This window comes from Theropithecus gelada, chromosome X, assembly GCF_003255815.1.
Source record: "Theropithecus gelada isolate Dixy chromosome X, Tgel_1.0, whole genome shotgun sequence".
Lineage (NCBI taxonomy): Eukaryota > Metazoa > Chordata > Mammalia > Primates > Cercopithecidae > Theropithecus > Theropithecus gelada.
The window spans coordinates 117,648,155-117,667,898 of record NC_037689.1 but is presented as its reverse complement, the minus strand read 5'-3'; the positions used below and the strand labels follow the sequence as shown (position 1 = coordinate 117,667,898).

Sequence of the window (19,744 nt, the reverse complement as noted above, 5' to 3'; positions counted from 1 at the left end):
TTTGGAAAGGTCAAATCAATATCACTGGTTTTCAGCACGTAACCTAAAGGAAATGAAGTGATTTGTGAACAGCATTAGCTGGTAACAAAATGAAGGAAGATAGCCTACTTCCATTCACTCCTTTCTTCGACAAACTTTTCTTGAGCTCCTACTATGTGCTAGGGGCTGTTCTAAAAGAATGGGCATCAATAAGACACAGCTTTGCCCTTAAGGAACTCAATTTGCCAGGGGGATGGCAGGGAGGGGGACTTAAATGTATATGCAGAATGCATACAGCAGGAGAGAGACACACAGAGGCTGGCCGTTGCCACTGCCTGTCCACCAAGAATTGGTGAGTGCTCCAGGCCCTTATGGAAGAGCAGAAGGATACCCTCCTGCCTTATCTAAGATCTTCTGCTGCCTACTTTGTTAAGTAGGAGACTGAAACACAGAGAACTTATCCGTTTCTCTAGGTCCACCCAGAATGTTGAGAGCAAGGGGGTAAAAGCCCACATTGGGTAATCAATCTCATGATCAATACAATAATTAGTCTTTGCACTCAGTTACTCATTCACCGAGTATTTATTGATGACCTTTAATGTTTCTACCACTGTGCTAGGCAGTGAGAGAGACCCAGAGGAATGTTAAGAGACGACCCTTGCCCTCAAAACGTAGCGATTTCAACAGAAACATCATGTCGGCCTTGGCCTTGATTGTAACATTAGCACCAGCACAGTATTTAGCACTGATACGCTCCCAGTACATATTAGATTAAATAAATAACTGAATTGTTGATATACACAAAGTGCCAAACTAAGAGGAATAGACTATGGGAGTCTAAGGAAAAAGCTAATGAATGGGTAGTGGCATCTTTGAAGAAGGCACTATTGAAGCTTTGAGCAGTGAGAGAGATTAGGATAGGCAGAGAACAGAAAGCAATACCTTCAATGCAGGGGGAGAAATCTGAGCACAGGTTTGGAATTAGTACCCAGCATAACCAGCGTGGGGCTTCTGTGGACTCCAGCCTGGCTGGAGTGTGTATTCCATTTTGGGACTGGACTTTGGCAGACTGAGGAATTTGAACACTTCCCTGAAGGTACTGGGGAGCCACAGAAGGGTTTTGATTAAGCGAATGACATGTTTTTAAAAGTGTTTTAGGAAGAGTAATCAGGCAGCAGTAGAGTCTGGCAGGACAGCCTTACAGTGATGGAGGCATGAGGATGGGAGCAGTGGGAATGTGAAAGGTGCAATTTCAGAGGAAGCTCTGCCCAGAGACTGAAGCAAATGGGATCCTGAATCTCAAGCAGAAAAAAACCACATTAATTTGCTAAACCCGAACCATATCTAAGAATTAGCTTTCTTTTCCTTCATGGTTCAGTGAAAAAAAAAATTAAATAGCTGCTGGAACCACTCAAACTGAAACCAAGTATATATTATCTAAAATTATTGAATATTTTAAGACAAACTACTATCCTATTCCCATATTGTGGTTTGTGCCTACAAAGTCTTAATACTGGCCAGGCACAGTGGCTCACGCCTGTAATCCCAGGACTTTGGGAGGATAGATTGAGCCTAGGAGTTCAAGACCAGCCTGGGCAACATGTCAAAACCGCAGCTCTACAAAAATTAGCTGGGCATGGCGGTGTGAGCCTGCAGTCCCAGTTACTTGGGAGGCTGAGGTTGGAAGTTCACTTGAGTCAAGGAGTTTGAGGCTGCAGTGAGCCATGTCTATACCACTGCATTCCAGCCTGGGTGACAGAGCAAGACCCTGTCTCAAAAAAAAAAAAAAAAGGAGAAAAAAAAGAAAAAACTCAACCAACCAACCAACCAAACAAACAAACAAACAAAAAACAAAATAAAGTGTTAATACCTTTAAGAACAGGGTTCAAAGGTTTGAATTGTGTTGCCAGAGGCTGGCTCTTAGAAGGAACAAAATGTAGCTACATATTTTAGTGGGGGATCTTATTATATGTTGGAGTACTGCTTTCATGCCTGCTGGCATTACATCCCCAGGCTCAGAGAAGTTAAGTAAGTAACCTAAGAGTAAGAAAGTAAGTTGCTAGAGTCAGCATCTGGTGACAGAGCATAGATGACAGAGCCAGGATTCAAACACAGTCTGACTTCAGAGTCAGCTATGGCATACTGCCTGCCTATATATACTACTAGTCCACCCTCGGTGTTTTAGGAGGCAGGCAAACATAATTTGGGGGATGTCAGAAGTTGACTCCCAAGCCACAAAGGTGCTCCTACAGTTCCACACTCACCCATACACAGAGGCCTTTGCTGTTCAGAGAATAGTCCTTGTACAGCTGTCCCTTTTGGGGGGCAGTAAGTAATCTGTGCATCCTCCCTACCCTATCCCCAGGGCCTAGTACAATGCCAGCTAATAGGAGACAATGTATGCTTATGCATGGGCTCTTGTGAGATATGCTCCTGAAAATACTGAAATCCAATTCAAACTCTGATTAATTGAAACTCCCTTAAAATTCCACTATGGGCCGAGTGTGGTGGCTCACACCTGGAATCCCAGCACTTTGGGACACTGATGTGGGAGTATCACTTGATGCCAGGAGTTCAAGACCAGCCTGGCCAACATATCAAGACCCTGTCTCTACAAAAAATATTAAAAAAAAAAAAATTCCACTACGGGAGCTTACTATTAAAAACAGTGGGTCTCAAACACTGATGAGCTTGTTAACACAAATTCCTGACCCCATCCCCAGAGATTCTACCAGATTCACTAGGACTGGGGCTGGGCCCAAGAATCTGCATGTTTAACCATCTCTCTTTCTCAAAGATACGGCCACAGATACACGCAGAGACACCCACAGGCACACACAAATAATGCACTGATACAAACAGGCAGACACACATAGACACAAACACAGATGATTCTGAGGCAGTCTGCCCTGTAACCACACTGACTTCACCTCTTTAGAGAAACACTGACTTTAAAGAATCTGAAGATAAATTCATCTGTAAAGTTTAAGTCTTTTCATATGTGAATAATCCCTCTCTGATTCATTTTGGAGATCAACCTTTGATTGCTTTTCTTTTTCCTTTTTTGCATTCTTATAGCAGGGGAGTCACATGTAATAACCATCCTAATGCCAGGGTGTTTCGTTGTGACTTTAAGAACCACAGTGTTTTGGATTCATAATGAACTCCAGTGGCCAAGTTGTAAACTAGTTTGTGACATCCAGGAGGACAGGAACTTTCATTTAATTAATTCCACAGGTATTTATGTAACACCAACTGTGTGTCAAGCACAGCAGTGAGCAAAATGAACTGTTCCTGCCCTCATGGAGCTCATGTTCAAGTTGGGGAGGCAGACAATAACGTAGTAGACACAACAGTAAGATATTTTCACATAGGAAAGAATGCTACAGGGAAATTAGAAAAGGGTGATGTATTGCTTAGCTTGGGCTGCTATAACAAGATACCATAGACCAGGTGGCTTAAACAACAGAAATGTACTTATTTCTCACAATTCTGGAGGCTGGAAGTCTAAGATCAGAGTGCCAACATGGTCGAGCTCTGGTGAGGGCTCTCTACCTGGCTTGTAGCCACTTCCCCTCTGTGCTCACAGTGACATTTCCTTTCACATTCAAGTAGGGAGGGAGAGAAAGAAAGGCTGGTGGGGGGTGGGGTGCGGAGCGGGGAAGTCAGGGGAGAAGGCGGAAAAAGAGGAGGAGGAGGAGGAGAGAGAGCTTCCTTTTCTTATAAAGCCACCAATCCTATCTGATTAGGGCCCCACCCTTATGGCCTTATTTAACTTTAATTATCTTCTAAAAGTCATGTGTAAAAATACAGTCACATTGGGGGATAGGGCTTTAACATATGAATTTGGAGGGACAAAATTCATTCCATAGCAGATAATGTGATAGAGAGCAACAGGGCTGGGATGGGGTGTCTTTGGACAGAGTGGTCAAGAAAGGCCTCCCCACAGAGGCAACTTTCAGGTTTTGTGCAGCAACTCAGCTTTAGTTCTTTACCAGGACATTGGTTTTTGTTTATTTGTTTGTTTGTTTGTTTCATTTTGAGAGGGCACACACTGAAGTCTTTGAAGCCTGAATTCAGGTCCCAGTTCTACCACTTATGACTTGGGCAAGTTCTTTAACTTCTCTATGCTTCACTTTCTTCATCTGTAAAAATGGGCATGATGATAGTTCCTATTTGATAGAATACTGTAAGGATTTGCAGAACTTTCTGCAATGATGGAAATGTTCTGTAATCTGCTGTGTCCGGTATAGTAAACACTAACCACATGCGAGTACTGAGCACTTGAAATGTAGCTGGTGAGACTTACCAACTGAATTTTTCTTTTTACTTAATTTTACTTAATTTAAATTTAAATAGCCACGTGTGGCTAGTAGCAACCATATTAAACAGCACAAATTTAATGAATTCACATATGTGAAATGCTTAGCACTGTGTCTGGTACATAGCAAGTATCGATAAGTGCTATCTAGGATTAGTGTTAGTGATGTTTACAAGTGTTTTTCTGGCAGGTAGAAGGATTTTTTTCGGGGAGTGGGGATAAACAATCACACTTTGATTTATTATAGTGCATGGCTATGATGTCTCTTACTATAGCTCCCCACCTGCCCACCTGTCTTTTCACTGAGCTGTATGGTAGCCCAATCCCAGGGTTGGAGAGGGGGTTGGGGAGGACAGCCTGCTCCCTGGGGACTGACTGGAGCGTGCTCCTCCCTGTTCAGCCGGGTGGAGATCACTGGTGGGTACTACGAATACATCGATGTCAGCAGTTGCCAAGATATCATCCACCTCTACCACCTGCTCTGGTCTGCCACCATCCTCAACATTGTTGGCCTGTTCCTGGGCATCATCACTGCCGCTGTCCTTGGAGGCTTTAAGGACATGGTAAGGAAAGAATTGACTTTGCATTTCACAGTGGCCCCTGTTGGGGATAGGGGGAAGGCTAGGCAGTTGGGGGAAATGCAGACACATATTTTGAAGGGAGGAATCAGAAGCAATTGCTTCAAGGATGTAGCTGCCTTCAAATGTGTCAAGTTGAAGGAGCCAGGTAATGTTATCAGTCTGCAAATATTTCTTGTTATACACAAATTACCTTGTTCTGGAGGCACCTTCTGGGGGTGGGGTGAGAGGAGGAAGGGGTGTTCTCAGTTCCCCCATTCGCACTGGTTATGTAAACATAGTAGCCCACACTTTTAGTAAAATTTTTTGGGAATAGTTTTCCCCTAACAAACTTTGGGAGAGATGGAAGGAAAGGTTATTCTAGCTATAGGTGGGATTAATGCTAGTCTCCCCCTCCCCAGGTATTTCATCCTGAAGTTTCTGCAGAAAGAGCATCTGGGCTCTTTTCTGTTTGCATTCGCAGAGCCAGCTCTAGGCTAGGCTGCTTGCCAGGTCTTGCCTTCAAGTTGAACCTCAAACTCAGCCTCCCCACTTTCCATTCTTCCCTTCCAAATCTTTTCTATTTGTGTGTGTGTGTCTGCAAAGGCACACCAGGACTCAGCATTCAGTAGGTACTCCATATAGTAGGCTTCTTTTATTCCTTTCCCTTTAAGGCATTTCTAAGCATTTATTTGCTTATTTGATAAACCTAGATCTCTAATTATGGAGACAATAGCTTTGAGTTATGGTTATCAACCTGGCTTCATATAAAAATCACCTGCCCAGCATGGTGGGTCATGCTTGTAATCTCAGCCCTTTGGGAGGCCAAGACAGGAGGACTGACTAAGCCCAGGGTTTGAGACTATGCTGAGCAACAGCCCCTGTCTCTATTGAGAAAAATCAACTTTTTAAAATTAGCTGGGTGTAGTGGCACATACCTGTAGTCCCAGCTACTCGGGAGGCTGAGGTGGGAGGATCACTTGAGCCCAGGAGGTTGAGGTTGCAGTAAGCCATGACTGCACCACTGCACTCCAGCTTGGGTGACAGAGTGAGATCTTGTCTATAAAAATAAAAAAAAAAAATGCTTGGGCCCCTTCTCTGATTTAATTGGTCTAAACTGAAGCCCAGGCATCAGGTTTTTGTTTTTGTTTTTGTTTTTGTTTTTGTTTTTAAGCTCCCAGGTAATTCTGATCTGCAGCCATGATTGAATACCACTGCTTTAAATGAACGTCCCACATCTGTTTATGGAATTATTTTGTGCCTAAGAGGGACTTTCCTTTGACGCCAGAAATTAGCCCCTAGGCCCTTGGCTGTTTCTGTCAGATTTTGGGGTCACTGAAGAACAGAAACCTGAAAGGCAGTTTGTAATTTGATCCTGGACTGTCAAAAGGATAAATGTCGGAAAATGAAAGGTGGGGTAGGACAAGGGAAAAGAAAAACACTCTATCGTTTTGGACCGCAAGTCTCCAGCAGTACTGGGCTGACTGGAAGTATTAAGTGTTCCTGCTAGTGACTCTAAGTCAAGAGAAATCCTTTCCTGCCCGTCTGCACTCTGTCTTTCTCTCTTCTTTCTCTCCCTCTCTCATCTGCGCATTTCTCATCCCAGCTTCCCTCCCCGGACTCTGGAATGCCCAAGCACTAACAAGTAGGGGAAGCATCAACAAAGGTGGAGCCCCAGGAGGGAAAAGGATTTCCTGTAAATTTGGCCTTGAGAAAGCTTTCAGGTTAGAGAGCTGCAAAAAAGCTGTTTCTGGGTTGGGGCTTCTTTGGAGAAAAGAAAGCCCTTTGTTCTTGGAGACTTTCCCCAGGGGGGCAGATGAAAGTACAGGTATTGTGTCGAATCTCAGCAGCTTTGGCTGGAAGAGAAGCTCCCAGGTTTGGCGAGTTGAAGAGATGGGACCTCAGGATGGGCATTAAGAGTTCTCTAAATTGTCCCTAGAGCTTTCAGCCTTGGATGGCAAAGCTACCTTGATGCACAAATGGAGTAGGTGGTAGCTACTTGGTAGGCTCTGTGGGGTGCCTGTAAGGCTTCCTCCCTCTCCAATTTTACCCTACTGTGGGTGCTGAAACTGCCACCATGTTTTATTCCTTACTTTAAGATAAGCATTGTCCTTTTTCTCCTTGTCTGCTTTCCAAATGCATGTATTAAACAAAGGAATAGGCTTGTAGGCCACAGAGGTGTTAATACTTTGAGTTACTAATCTCTCAGCGTGAAGGATTTGATAAGACCCTTTCCATGGTGATGGAAAAAATTGGATTTTGAAGGCAAAGGGCATCTGAGGAAGACAGGGAGAGTGGCTAGATGGACACTTTCAAGAAATTTCTGGAAGTTGGAAAGAAGGGAGGAGTAGGAAGGTGATAAGCTAAGGAATACAACCCTGCCAAGCTTTTAGCCTTAGCTTTAGTCCCCTGTTTTCCCTCACTGTGCCCCTTTTAAAAAATTGAGGTGGAAGTCACAAACATAAAATTGATCACTTCAAAGTGTACAATTCAGTGGCATTTAGTACACTCACAATGTTGTGCAATCATCATTTCTGTCTAGTTCTAGAACTTTTTCATTACCTGAAACCTGTACCCATTAAAGAGTCACTTCTTGTTGCCCCTTCCCTGAGCCCCCAGCAACCCCTAATCTGCTTTCTGTCCCTATGGATTTACCTATCACAGGTATTTTCTATAAATGGAATCATGCAATATTTGAACTTCTGGGTCTGGCTCCTTTCACTTATCATAATTTTTATTTTTAAGATTCATCTACCTTGTAGCATATATCAGTGCTTCATTTCTTTTTATGGCTGAATAATATTCCATTGTATGGATAGACCACATTTTATTTAGTTTTTAATCCATCGATGTACATTTGGGTTGTTTTCACATTTTAGCTACCGGAAATAGTGCTGCCATGAACAATCATGTACAAGTACTTGTTTGATTGCCTGCTTTAATTCTTTTCCCACCTATGGGTGGAATTGCTGGGTCTTTTGGTAATTCTATGTTTAACTTTTTGAGGAGCTGCCAAACTGTTTTCCATGGCAGCTGTGTCATTTTACGTTCCTACCTGCAGTGTGTGAGGGTTCCAATTTCTCCACATCCTCACCAACATTTTCTTGAAAAAAATTATAAACATTCTAGTGGGCGCAAAGTGGTATCTTGTTGTGGTTCTGATTTGCACCTCCCTGCTGACCAGTGATGTTGGGCATCTTTTTATATGTTTGTGTGCAATTTGTATGTATATCTCCTTTGGAGAAATATCTATTCAAGTTCTTTGCCCATTTTTTTCTATTTTCCAAACAATATTATAGTTTGTTAAACAAAATTTTAAAGTATTATAAAATGTTTAATTTTCATCAGCTTCAAGGTTTATGTTACCCCCAAATTTTGTATATAACTGAAGTTTCAAATCTGCTAACACTCTCTGAATTGGTACCACTGTGGATTCTAAGGCATCAGTTTCTTCTTGCCAATTTTTCTTTGCTTCTTCTAACATTTCTTGTGCTTCATCTTGAGAATGGCTAATGAAAACATCACCAATTTGATAAGGTATCATTAAGCAGTCATCATCTGCAAGCATGATGTCATTGCAAACATCTTCTAAATTGTGGAGTTGTTTCCTTTTTACTTCTGTTTCTTCCTTCAGCTCTGTTATCCTACTCATATTCCTTGCAAATTTGTTTACCTTTTGTTGATCTTCAAAAGTAGCATTGAAATTTTCTGCAGCCTATAAACAACAGTACTAGTAGCACCTACCTGTGGACTTGTGAGGGCTGATGTGATAACCCAGGTAAAGTGCATGTATTAGTCCATTCTCACACTGCTATAAAGAACTGCCCGACCGGGTGCAGTGGCTCACACCTGTAATCCCAGCACTTTAGGAGCCTGAGGTGAGCGGATCACGAGGTCAGGAGTTTGAGACTATCCTGACCAACATGATGAAGCGCTGTCTCTACTAAAAATACAAAAATTAGCCAGGTGTGGTGGTGCATGCCTGTAATCCCAGCTACTCGGGAGGCTGAGGCAGGAGAATCACTTGAACCTGGGAGGCGGAGGTTGCAGTGAGCCGAGATCGCACCATTGCACTCCAGCCTGGGCAATAGAGTGAGACTCCGTCAAAAAAAAAAAAAAACTGCCCAAGACTGGGTAATTGATAAAGAAAAGAGGTTTAACTGACTCAGCTCTGCATGACTGAGGAGGCCTCAAGAAACTTACAACCATAGCAGAAGGGGAAGCAGGCACATCTTACATGGCAACAGGCAAGAGTGCATGTGAAGGAAGCAAAGGAGGAAGAGCCCCTTATAAAACCATCAGATCTCTTGAGAACTCACTCACTATCATGAGAACAGCATCATGGGGAACCACCCCTATGATCCAATCACCTCCCACCAGGTCTCTCCCTCAACACCTGGGGATTACAGGGATTACAATTCAAGAGGAGATTTGGGTGGGGACACAAATCCCAACCATATCAGTGCATCAAGTGCGTAAAAGCCAACCTCAGTCAATGGGACCTTCAGTTTCCCACACCCTAAGGACAAGGCCTGGGCTGCAGGGTCCTCATGCTCCCCAGAGGCACCATCAGTACTGAAAGAGGTGCCCAGAGCCCTCCATGGATTCCGACCTGGGGACCCCTGCCTCAACAAGCCAGATGCCTCAGCAAATGCTCAGGGCCCTGGGTGCAGACAGGGCTCCCCATGGAGCAGCTGTAAGGGCTGGGGGCCCCAGTCTTGGGCCCCACACTGAGCTTCAGAGCTGGGCACCCCCAGCATCCCACACCCTCCACTCCCCTGCTGTAGCTGGGACCTGGCCACTCACCAAGAATCCTGCCCATTTTTAAATGTTTTGTTGTTGTTGAGTTGAAAGAGTTCTTCATAAATAGCGGATACTAGACCATTATCAAATATGTGATTTGCAAGTATTTCCTCCCATTCTGTGAGTTGTCTTTTCACTTTCTTGATAATGGCCTTTGATGCACAAAAGTTTTTAATTTTGATGAAGTGTCATTTATCTATATTTTATTTTGTTGCTTATGCTTTTAGTATTATATCTAAGAATCTATTGCCAAGCCCAAGGTCATGATTTCCACATTTTTGTCTAAGAATTTTATAGTTTTAGGTGTTACATTTAGGGCTTTGACACATTTTGATTTAACTTTTATATCTAGTATAAGGTAGGGGTCCAATTTCATTCTTTTTCATGTGGATATCCAGTTTTCCCAGCACATCTGTTGAAGAGACTGCTCTTTCCCTACTTTATGGTCCTAGCAACCTTGTCAAAAATCAATTAACTGCAGATATATAGATTTGTCTCTGCATTCTTAATTTCACTGTTATCTTTGATCTCCTGAGGAAAAAACGGGTTTGCTGATGGTCTGTCCTGATAGGGGCAATAATGGCCCCTAACCCTCTACAAAGTGCTTTTGCACAATTAATCTTCACTATTACTACCTTGTGAGGTAGGTCTCTGTTTAACAGGTGAGGAAACAGGCCAAGAGGGGTCAAGTGACTTGCCCAGAGCCGAGTAGCAGAACTGGGACTGGAGCCCAGATTTGTCAAATGCCAGAGACTTTGCTCTTTCTATTCCATCCCAGCTGCCCCTGACTAACATTTGGATAGCCCTTTCTGGTTCTATGAGTGTTTTAACAGATATTATCTCCTTTGTTTAGTTGATTTAATTTAAAAATTAAAAGCAAGTTGTTTTCACCTGTTGGGAGCTTCTTTCACAGTACGGAAGGAGAGCAAGAGAAGTACTGAGCATTATCAAATGTAAATCCTGGGAACTCTATCAATGACCAGGGCAGAAAAAAAATGAAAGCAAAGATCCCGGGAGAGGATCTTTGATTCAAGAGATTAGAGAACACCAGTGGGGGCATAGATAAGGATACCAAGGAGGAATCATTGCCTAGATCACTCTATTAAAATAAGACCATGGTGTAAAAAGTTCAGGAACATCATTCAGGTGAGCCTAAGTACAATCCTTGGCCTACATCCAAGTGTGGTTGGTGACTTGTGATGTGCCTCTCCCTGAGTAGAGTCCCCCGGGTCTGCAGGGAGGCTCAGGGGTGCTAGCTGATGAAAGCCATTTCCAGAGAGTGAGGACAGGGGCTGTGAGCTGGCAGCCTTCAATGGAATCAGCTAGGAACCACCATTTCCAAAGCTGTGGGATCATGAAAGGAACCCTGACAAGAGGTGCTTGGTGAAAAAGATCTTAAATAAATGTTTGAAGAAGAGTTTGTTGACCAAAGATATGAGGATTTGAGACACATTTTTAAAAAGTGAATATATCTTTCCATTTTCTCCTAATTGGTATCGCTGGTTTAGAGTAAACTGGAGAGGGAAAAAAAGTAGCATTCTTTCCAAAGTCCACAATCATTGTTTCAGAATAGACTCAGTTTTGTCCAGGCAAGATTGCTTTCACCATTTCCTGTGCTACCTAGTAACCTTTTGTGTTACTGGAGCTCAGAATGCTACTGATCAATAATGGTGGCGGGGGGGGGGGGGGGGGGGGGGGGGGGGGGGGGTTGTCTCACAATGTAAGTCCCAGAATTCTAACAGAAATACACATACACACACACACACAAACACACACTCCTATATGTGCACACAAATAGAAACAGGGCCCACATTTATTGTAAAATCAGATTTATTGATTTAAAATATAACCAGACCACTATTTTGGGCCATCTCTTTTGCCCCATCCCTGACCAAGTTTTCACTCCATTCCCCTCCCTCTTCTTCCTTCTCTTGTTGGCTTGTCCATTTTCTCTATATCCTCTACCCCCGACTCTCTTCTCTTCAGAGACTTTCCTATACCCATTTAATCTTACTCTCATGTTTTTTCCGTGTTGCCTTCTCTACAATAGTCAACTTCCTTTCAAATATTGTCTAGACCCTTGGCCTTGCTGAACACACAAAAACTTTTATATAGTTTACATTGCATGATTGTTTCTCCGCAGTTAGGCTTAATTCATTTAGATAGAAGAGCTGGTTTCATTTTGCAAGAGCTGGAGGGTGTGTTTTTAATGGATAGAATGCCAAGGGAACATGATTTCTGGTACTTCCCGAGGGATAGAATTCCTTTTCAGAATTCTGGTGGAGAGGTAAGGGCATTTCTGAGTGCTCTCCTCTATAAAGCAAGCCAGCCCTTGGAATGATCAAGATCTCAGCCCTCTCCCACACATTAAAGAGGCTAACAAACATTTATCTGGCTGTCTGTGAGCTGCATTATAATGACTGAGGTTTGTAGCTCTTCAAACCTCCTAGAGATGTAAACAGTAACCCACTCCAAGGAAGAGAGCAACAGAACTGTGTTGAAACTTGCTGGAAGGGAGTTTCCCCCTGCCAACACCCTAACATGGTTGCCTTTGTGACTGCCAAAGCCTGCCTACACATTTTCATCACTTGAGAGGAAGCTTCTGCTTCTCTGTTAATGTGCTATAGATATGTTCCAGAAGGAAGACACACTGATTTTTCAGACATCTGTCAATTATACACATGAATGGAGGAGGTATCAATGACATGGAAGATGGAAAAAACATTTACCCCACACCTTGACCCATGTGGCACAAAGCAGTCCTACTTGGGAACTAATGAGTAGTGGTAACTTCCTTTAGCAGTGCTTTGGCTCTGATGAGAACAGGGCCTCCATTCTGGACAAGATTATTTTTAACCCATAAAGGGTTACACACACCACCATGTTGTGAAAAGGATATAAAATTATGTCTGCATCATTTTATTTGCCAAAAAAAAAAGGGGGGGATCAATATATTCTTCTTGGTCTTTCATGGCTTCTGTGCACTGCTAGAATTTTGCCTCTACTCTACAGGGCTGATGAGAAATGTCTTCAGGAGAGCCCCTTAGCAAGGTTGGGATCTCTAAGAATCCTTACAACTTTTACAAACTCTTTGTGATTGAACGCACTCTGTCACAGCAAGAACACTAGCTTGTTCAGCCTTGTCTATTTGATGTTTTGCATTTTGAGTCTTATTTTTTTCTTTTTAATTCTTGTTTTTTAAAATCACACAAATAATTTCAACTTTTCTATAGGTTTAAATGTTTCAAGTTAAAAAGTTTGGGGAAAATGACACAATACAAATTAGTTGTAAACACTTTGACATATATAGCAGAAAGTTAAGAATCCCTATATACCTCCTAATTCTACTACTCTCCCCAGAGATAAATCACAGTTAACAGTTTGCTATGCATCTTTCCAGGTTAATTTCTTTGCACTTACAAACGTACATACATGTATAATTTTGGGGGTCTTTTTTTAAAGCATAAATTGAAATCATGCTATATTAATATAACATAATGGCTTTTAAACCATAAAAATATATCCTGGACAACTTTCTCTAAATAGGTCCACATCATTGTTTATCAATAGCTGCATAGTATTCCATAGTATAGATGTACCAAGTTTATTTAACCATTCTCCTAGTGACGACTGTTTATGTTGTTTCTAATTTGTGTTTTTCTACAGAACCCAACTCTCCCAGCACTGAACTGCTCTGTTGAAAATACCCATCCAACAGTTTCTTACTATGCTCATCCCCAAGTGACATCCTACAATACCTACTACCATAGCCCTCCTCACCTGCCACCATATTCTGCTTATGACTTTCAGGTATGTTTTGGGAGAAAAAGAACTCTCTATTACCCTTGCTCTCACTCATGCTCTCTTGTTCTCTCCCTAAATTCAATTACGGAAGCTTTCCATTGTCTGCATATGTATGAGGTAGCCATGCATCTCCCTAATGGCCAGAAGCCTGTGGATGCTAGCTTAAGGACTATGTAGGCAGGCAATGATGGCAGAGATGGGCGGGTGGGAACTGCCCAAGAGAAGAAACAGAGAGATGGAAGAAAAGGGGAGAGAGGGAGGTAGGATCAAGGTATCCCAAATTGCCTTGAACCACACCAAGGAGAAGATAAGCTAGTTGGGAAATGGCAGCTCATTTGTACGCTACCATGGACTCCTGTGCAACAGTGGTTTTTTCCATTCATCTGATATGGGGAGAGGCCTAATCCTGCTACTTAATACAAGGGCATTCTGAGCCACACAAGGGTTTGAATCAAACCTGTAATGAGGAAGATGTCCCACTCTTTTTCTCCAGGCTTCCTAACTAGGACTACACAGAGCAATACACAGAGTATTTTTATAACACCCCTCCCCTTTTGCCCTGTTATCACGTAGGTCAGAAACAGTGTTACCAAATTTGCACTTTCCCCTTTTCCTTTTGAACTGTGACTACTAGTTGAAAAACAGAACCAAAAAAAGGCACTTAGTTAAAAGGAATTCATTGTATGCAGAACACTGAACTAGACGCTTTGGGCAAACAAGTGAAATGGTCCTTTAGGTATGTACAATGATTATAAACCCTTGACCACAGAAGAGCAAGGTCACACTAAAATCTAGTTAATTCAAACTTTAGTGACCGAAGGAAATACCTTTTAAGGAAGTGAAACTCATAATAAATTTGCTTCTATTGATCAAGAGACCATGAATGTTCCATGGGGACATAAAATTATGACTATCTGGGGGTACTCCAATTAACCAGCCAGTTTGGCAATACTAAGCCGTTGGGCAACCTAATTGCAACTTCAGTTTGGCAAAATAATTGAAACTTTAAAAATCTGATTAAGTTGAATAAAGTGTTGTTGTGTTTGGTTTAGATACCGTTCAGAGAGGTCTGTGGTTCTATAATGCAACAATAATACATATAGTGTGAACATGCACTTTTTCACTTGTATAAAATATAGTACTAGTTCAAAAAGGTATCCATTAACCCATTTATGCCAGAGGTTGCAGACTTTTTTGTGTGATAAATCAGACTTTGGCGATGACCTTGAGCAGGAGGATATAAATAACTCCCACAAGCTTAGTGTTCCAGTAATGGGACACTAGGCATAAATGGGTTAAAGCTTAGAAATAAAATGATAAAATTCGTTCTAAAGCCTACTGTGTACACAGGTAGACAACCCAGGTAACTTGTTACCCAAATTGGTGGTATAGATTGGAAAACAAAAATATGTTCAAGAAGGGAATAATTTCATTAGTGACTGAGGCAACAAGGAATTCTTTAAAAGAATGCAGGGATGTTGAAGCTAAAACAAGGAGGGTCATCATTCTCTTGGGGTCCCTATAATAAAAAGTCATCCTGAAATAGAGGAGCCACACATGGGTCTAGCCCAAGAGGCCTCCTCTACTTTTATATCAAAGTAAATTACATTGATTTCAGGGATTTGCACTCTATAATGAACCCTTTAAGTAGGGACAATAATACATCAGGTGATGGTTACCACAAATTATAAGATAGGAAACCTCTCTTTTGGGTATGGAGCCATCATTCCTCATTCAAATCCTACCCCAGAAATGAAAGCAAGATTGAGAATGCCAGCAGTGACTTGGATTGTTGGTTTCAGTTCAATGAATGTTTACTCTGTGTTCCATGTGCCACATATTGAGCCAGGACCTGTGGAAATATAAATTAAATGAGACAGCTTCTGCATTAGTCTAGGGACTTGGGGGTTGGTGGTCAGGGGACAGCAGTGGGGACAAAAAGTAAAGAAAACATTACCCAGAATGCTATGGAAACCATATACCTAACCCAAAGAAGGGATCCAGATTTAGCCACTTAGTCCAAACCTAGTAGCAGGGACTTCAGGGATTGTAGAAGCCTCTCCATTTTTTTTTTTTTTTTTTTTTTTTTTTTTTTTTTTGAGACAGAGTCTCGCCCTGTCGCCCAGGCTGGAGTGCAATGGCACAGTCTCGGCTCACTGCAACCTCCACCTCCTGGGGTCAAGCAATTCTCCTGCCTCAGCCTCCCAAGTAGCTGGGATTACAGGCATGCGCCACCACACCTGGCTATTTCATTTTTTTGTAGCTTTTGTAGAAACAGGGTTTCACCATGTTGGTCAAGCTGGTCTCGAACTCCTGACCTCGTGATTCACCCACTTCGGCCTCCCAAAGTGCTGGGATTACAGGCATGAGCCACCACACCTGGCCCACCCTTACTTTTTAATAACAGCTACTATTCACTGAGTACTTACTATGTACTAAGCATTGTACTAAGTGCTTTACCTATATCATTATTCAGTCATTTACCTCTTTGAGAGAAGTACTCTTGTAATTGCCATTTTTAAGATAAGATGACTGAATCATGGAGAGATTAAGTGACTTCACCAAAGTCACAGAGGTGGTAAGTGAAAGAGCAAGGATTTATATCTAGGACTGTCTGATTCCAGAGATTGGGTTGGGGGATTTTTGAAGTTGTGAATCTAATTGGAGCACAGATCTTTTCCCCAGTTAATTTTGGGATATTTATACTTTCTACTGGTTTAAATCGTGGGCTTCCTACTCATGGTCCTCAGAAAGGGTCTCTTTACTCTTTATTATTAAATTATTAAATTGATCCCCACTGAAAAAGGATGCCCTTCCTTCATGCATTCCTCAGGGGGGAATTCAGGGGCTGCTTGGACACTTTTTATATGTCTCCCACTTCTTTCCCTAGGCTCAAGATGTCTTTAGTATTTCCTGTTCGAAGACCTTATAATTGTATAGCCTAGGTCTTGAGGGGGTAAGATTTTAAGTGATTTCTCTCTAGGATTTAAATGGTTTCATTTTAGTATTTTAGTTTAGCTTTATTTTGCTCACCAAGTTTCATTCCCTTATAGTTTCATAGGCGAAAATACCATTCTTTACACAAGAAAGTCAGCCAGGCGCGGTGGCTCATGCCTGTAATCCCAGCATTCTGGGAGGCCAAGGCGGGCGGATCACCTGAGGTCGGGAGTTCGAGATCAGCCTGACCGACATAGAGAAACCCCATCTCTACTAAAAATACAAAATTAGATAGGCATGGTGGCGCATGCCTGTAATCACAGCTACTCGGGAGGCTGAGGCAGGAGAATCACTTGAACCCAGGAGGTGGCGGTTGCGGTGAGCCGAGATCACACCACTGCACTCCAGCCTGGGCAACAAGAGAGAAACTCCGTCTCAAAAAAAAAAAAAAAAAGTCAAGAGGCCAAGAAACATCTGCTTATATTCCCAGATAAATAAAAAGCAGTCAGCAAATGCACTCCAGATCTGACAATAAAACCACCTGAAGCACAGACCCACCCCCAAAAGGCCAGAGCTCCCTCATGCACTTCTCATTGTAAAATGACCTAAGTTACAGTCAGAAAATGGACCTTTCTAGACTTTCTTCTGAACGACTTCCCATTTTGGTTATTTCCAAGTAGGACTATTTCTGTGACTTTGGGTTTGGTGATTTCAACTTCCTTTTGACCCTGAGGCTAATAGAAGGATGAGGAAAAAAGACTTATAATGTTTTGTTTTAACCCCTCAAAGTCATACCCTTATTGGGTAGCTGTCCAGTGAGGCAGCTTGGGAAACACTTCTTGTGGTCAGACATGAGCAAGGATTTGGGTCTGATCAGCTGGCCCTGAGGAAGTTTTGAGTGCTGAGCTTAGAGAAACTGGATTCTTTCAAGCACTGGGCTCCAGGGTGTCCTTGATTCTCAGGAACTCCCCATACTCCAAAGCAGGAAGGATATAAGCTGAGACTATCTTTGCCTCCTTGCTCATCTACCAACACTCATTTCTCTTGTCCTTTACACTATTTACCCACCAGCCCTTCAGCTTTAGCCAAGTAGTCCAAAATCTGTAGGGTACAAAGCATCAGTTTTTACTTCTGCTGGGAAATTAAACCCAGCTATTTATAAACCCCTCAAGGTTCCCAGCAATATTTCCCAGTCTGGCATACTGGGCCAGTACCCCTACTTTACTCTAACCATGGAATGGTCCCTTTCCCATCCATTTGGTGACCTGCCAAGTTTAAGCTTAAAACAAAAGTCTCAACCTATGCAATTCAAAAGTGCCTCTGTTTTTCTTTATTAAATCACGAGGGTACACTAGGTTTCACCCTAGCCACTAAAAGTTACTCATTATAAATTGGGCCCATTTAATAAAAGGATTGCTTTGATCCTAGGAGTGTACAGTTTATGGCATAGGTTGCTGAGAGCCTTAGAAAGCTGTTGTTGCTGTCACTCAACTTTTTCATCCCCCCACCACCCGCCCTACACCCCGCTGTCAAGTCTTTCCTTTCTTCCCCTCCTTTCCCTTGTTCCTGACTCACCCCTTTTTAAAAAATCTTTCTTTTATCCACTCTTCTCTCCATCTGTTCAAGCTTTGCTTCCGGGGGCAGAACAGAGAGGGAATGCACAGTACCAACAGATGCTGGATTTTACCCTTGGGATACAGCGTCTTTAGTAATTATCACCAGCCAGTTCCCGGGCTCTTTGTGAAGTCACTGTCCCACAAGGTTCCTGAAGAGAGAAGCATGCCCTGATGGAAATGCACATTGATCTTGAAGAGTGTGGGTCAGCCATCAGGCAGGCAGGAGGCAGGCTAAGGTGGAAGAGGAAAGCCATTTGTGTCCCTCAAAGGGTGGTGCTCCTCTTTGAGCACCATCAGCCTGTTGGTCACCCCAGCCTCTAAGAAGCAGCTCAGAAAGCTGGAGCTGACTAGGCCCAGCAGTAGGCTGTTTAGATGCTCTTTATGCTTGGTGGTGCACAAGGATTCAAAGCTCTGTTCTCCTGAGCTGTCCACAGCATTATTAAAGTCACACTCTCAGGCAGGAACCAGAATACACCAGGCCAACTCCCCAGTTGCGACAAAGCCAAATCTTTCCCAAGGTGCCTGCCTGTTGCTAGGAAACTATGCAGTGGTACTGTGGGCCTTTTCCCCCACTAAACCCCAACGGTGTGTGGACTGCAGCCAGTTAGCTCCCTAGCTCTGCCAGGAACCCTTCAATTTTATCCTTAAGACTCCCAGCATCCTCAAAGGGAAGTGAGCATCATGCCCCCCTCCCCCCCATACTTCTCAAACACAAAACTGAGAAGTGAAAACCCAAGGGCCGTTGTACCACCCCCTTTTATTATCAAAGTGTACAACTGCCACCCACAGCAGCTGCTGCCCACAGAAGCCTTTTAATGCCTCTCAGGACAGAACTGCCTTTAGCTTCACTTCAGGAAACTTGCCTCTCCCTTCTGTGGCTGGGAACACCTAAAACTGGCCTGCTGCCTCTCATGTCATCTCTGTAGTGGGATTTAGAGAGGCAGTGAGTGCCACATGCCCAGGCACAGAGATTCTTTGCCCTGGTGGGTTTTTGTTCCCCTCTCTGGTTAAGAAGAGAGAGTTCTTAGTTGAGGAAAGCAATAGAACAGGAGGGAGGGAGAGGAGGAGGAAGGGAGAGTTTGAAGGGTACAAGATGGAAAATCAGGAAATCACTATACTGATGTTTTAACAAAGGGTGTCTTCTTGGAGGGAGGAGAAAAATTGAGTTTTTAGGAAAGAATCTAGATTGTCTTGAGTCCACTGCCTCAGGTTGTTTTGCCTTTAAGGGCTCTCCAGGTTCTATGACCCTGCCATTTCTTCACTCAGAGTGAAATAATGGATGGGATTTGGGAGGCAGGGGATGATGGCAGCTATCATCTCTTCTCAGTCTTAACATTATGTGGTAAGGAAGATATTTCTGTGCCTCAAGCAAGGCTTAGAAATCTGGACATAGGTTTGTTTGTGTATTTATTTGTTGTTTTCGAGATGGAGTCTCACTCTGTCACCCAAACTGGAGTGCAGTGGCATGATCTCGGCTCACTGGAACCTCTGCCTCCCAGGTTCAAGCGATTCTCGTGCCTCAGCCTCCTGAGTAGCTGGGATTGCAGGCACCCACCACCACACCCAGCTAATTTTTGTATTTTTAGTAGAGATGAGGTTTTGCCATGTTGGCCAGGCTGGTCTCCAACTCCTGACCTCAGATGATCCACCCACCTCGGCCTCCCAAAGTGCCGGGATTACAGGCCTGAGCCACCACGCCCAGCCTAGGTTTTATTTTTTAAAAGCAT

General features: G+C 43.0%; 2 protein-coding genes across 4 annotated transcripts in view; one reads left to right on the top strand and one right to left on the bottom strand.

Moving 5' to 3' along the window:
- Window positions 1–19,744, top strand: part of TMEM255A (transmembrane protein 255A) — a 52,087-nt gene that overhangs the window by 28,987 nt on the left and 3,356 nt on the right. For 2 of the 3 annotated variants that reach the window (XM_025372267.1, XM_025372266.1), the window contains 2 exons: window positions 4,701–4,863; window positions 13,327–13,470. In XM_025372267.1, the coding sequence (XP_025228052.1) occupies window positions 4,701–4,863; window positions 13,327–13,470 (307 nt within the window). The remainder of the gene's footprint in view (window positions 1–4,700; window positions 4,864–13,326; window positions 13,471–19,744) is intronic. The other variant, XM_025372268.1, reaches the window with a different exon arrangement.
- Window positions 8,192–11,680, bottom strand: LOC112616238 (prefoldin subunit 4-like). The gene is made up of 3 exons (XM_025373235.1): window positions 11,553–11,680; window positions 9,345–9,432; window positions 8,192–8,572 (listed from the first exon to the last, which is right to left on the bottom strand). The coding sequence occupies exons 1-3, from the start codon at window positions 11,678–11,680 to the stop codon at window positions 8,192–8,194; spliced, it is 597 nt and encodes a 198-aa protein (XP_025229020.1).

Bases quoted from the DNA above. Each gene is read 5' to 3' on its own strand.
- LOC112616238 (XM_025373235.1), bottom strand. From the start codon at position 11,680: ATGAGAGTAAGATTAAATGGGTATAGGAAAGTCTCTGAAGAGAAGAGA. The intron at 9,433-11,552 runs GTCAGGGATGGG...CACCTCTTTCAG, and splicing joins GGGAATGGAGTGAAAACTTG to TACTGATGGTGCCTCTGGGG. The intron at 8,573-9,344 runs GTTGGCTTTTAC...TGTTGTTTATAG, and splicing joins TGAAGGTCCCATTGACTGAG to GCTGCAGAAAATTTCAATGC.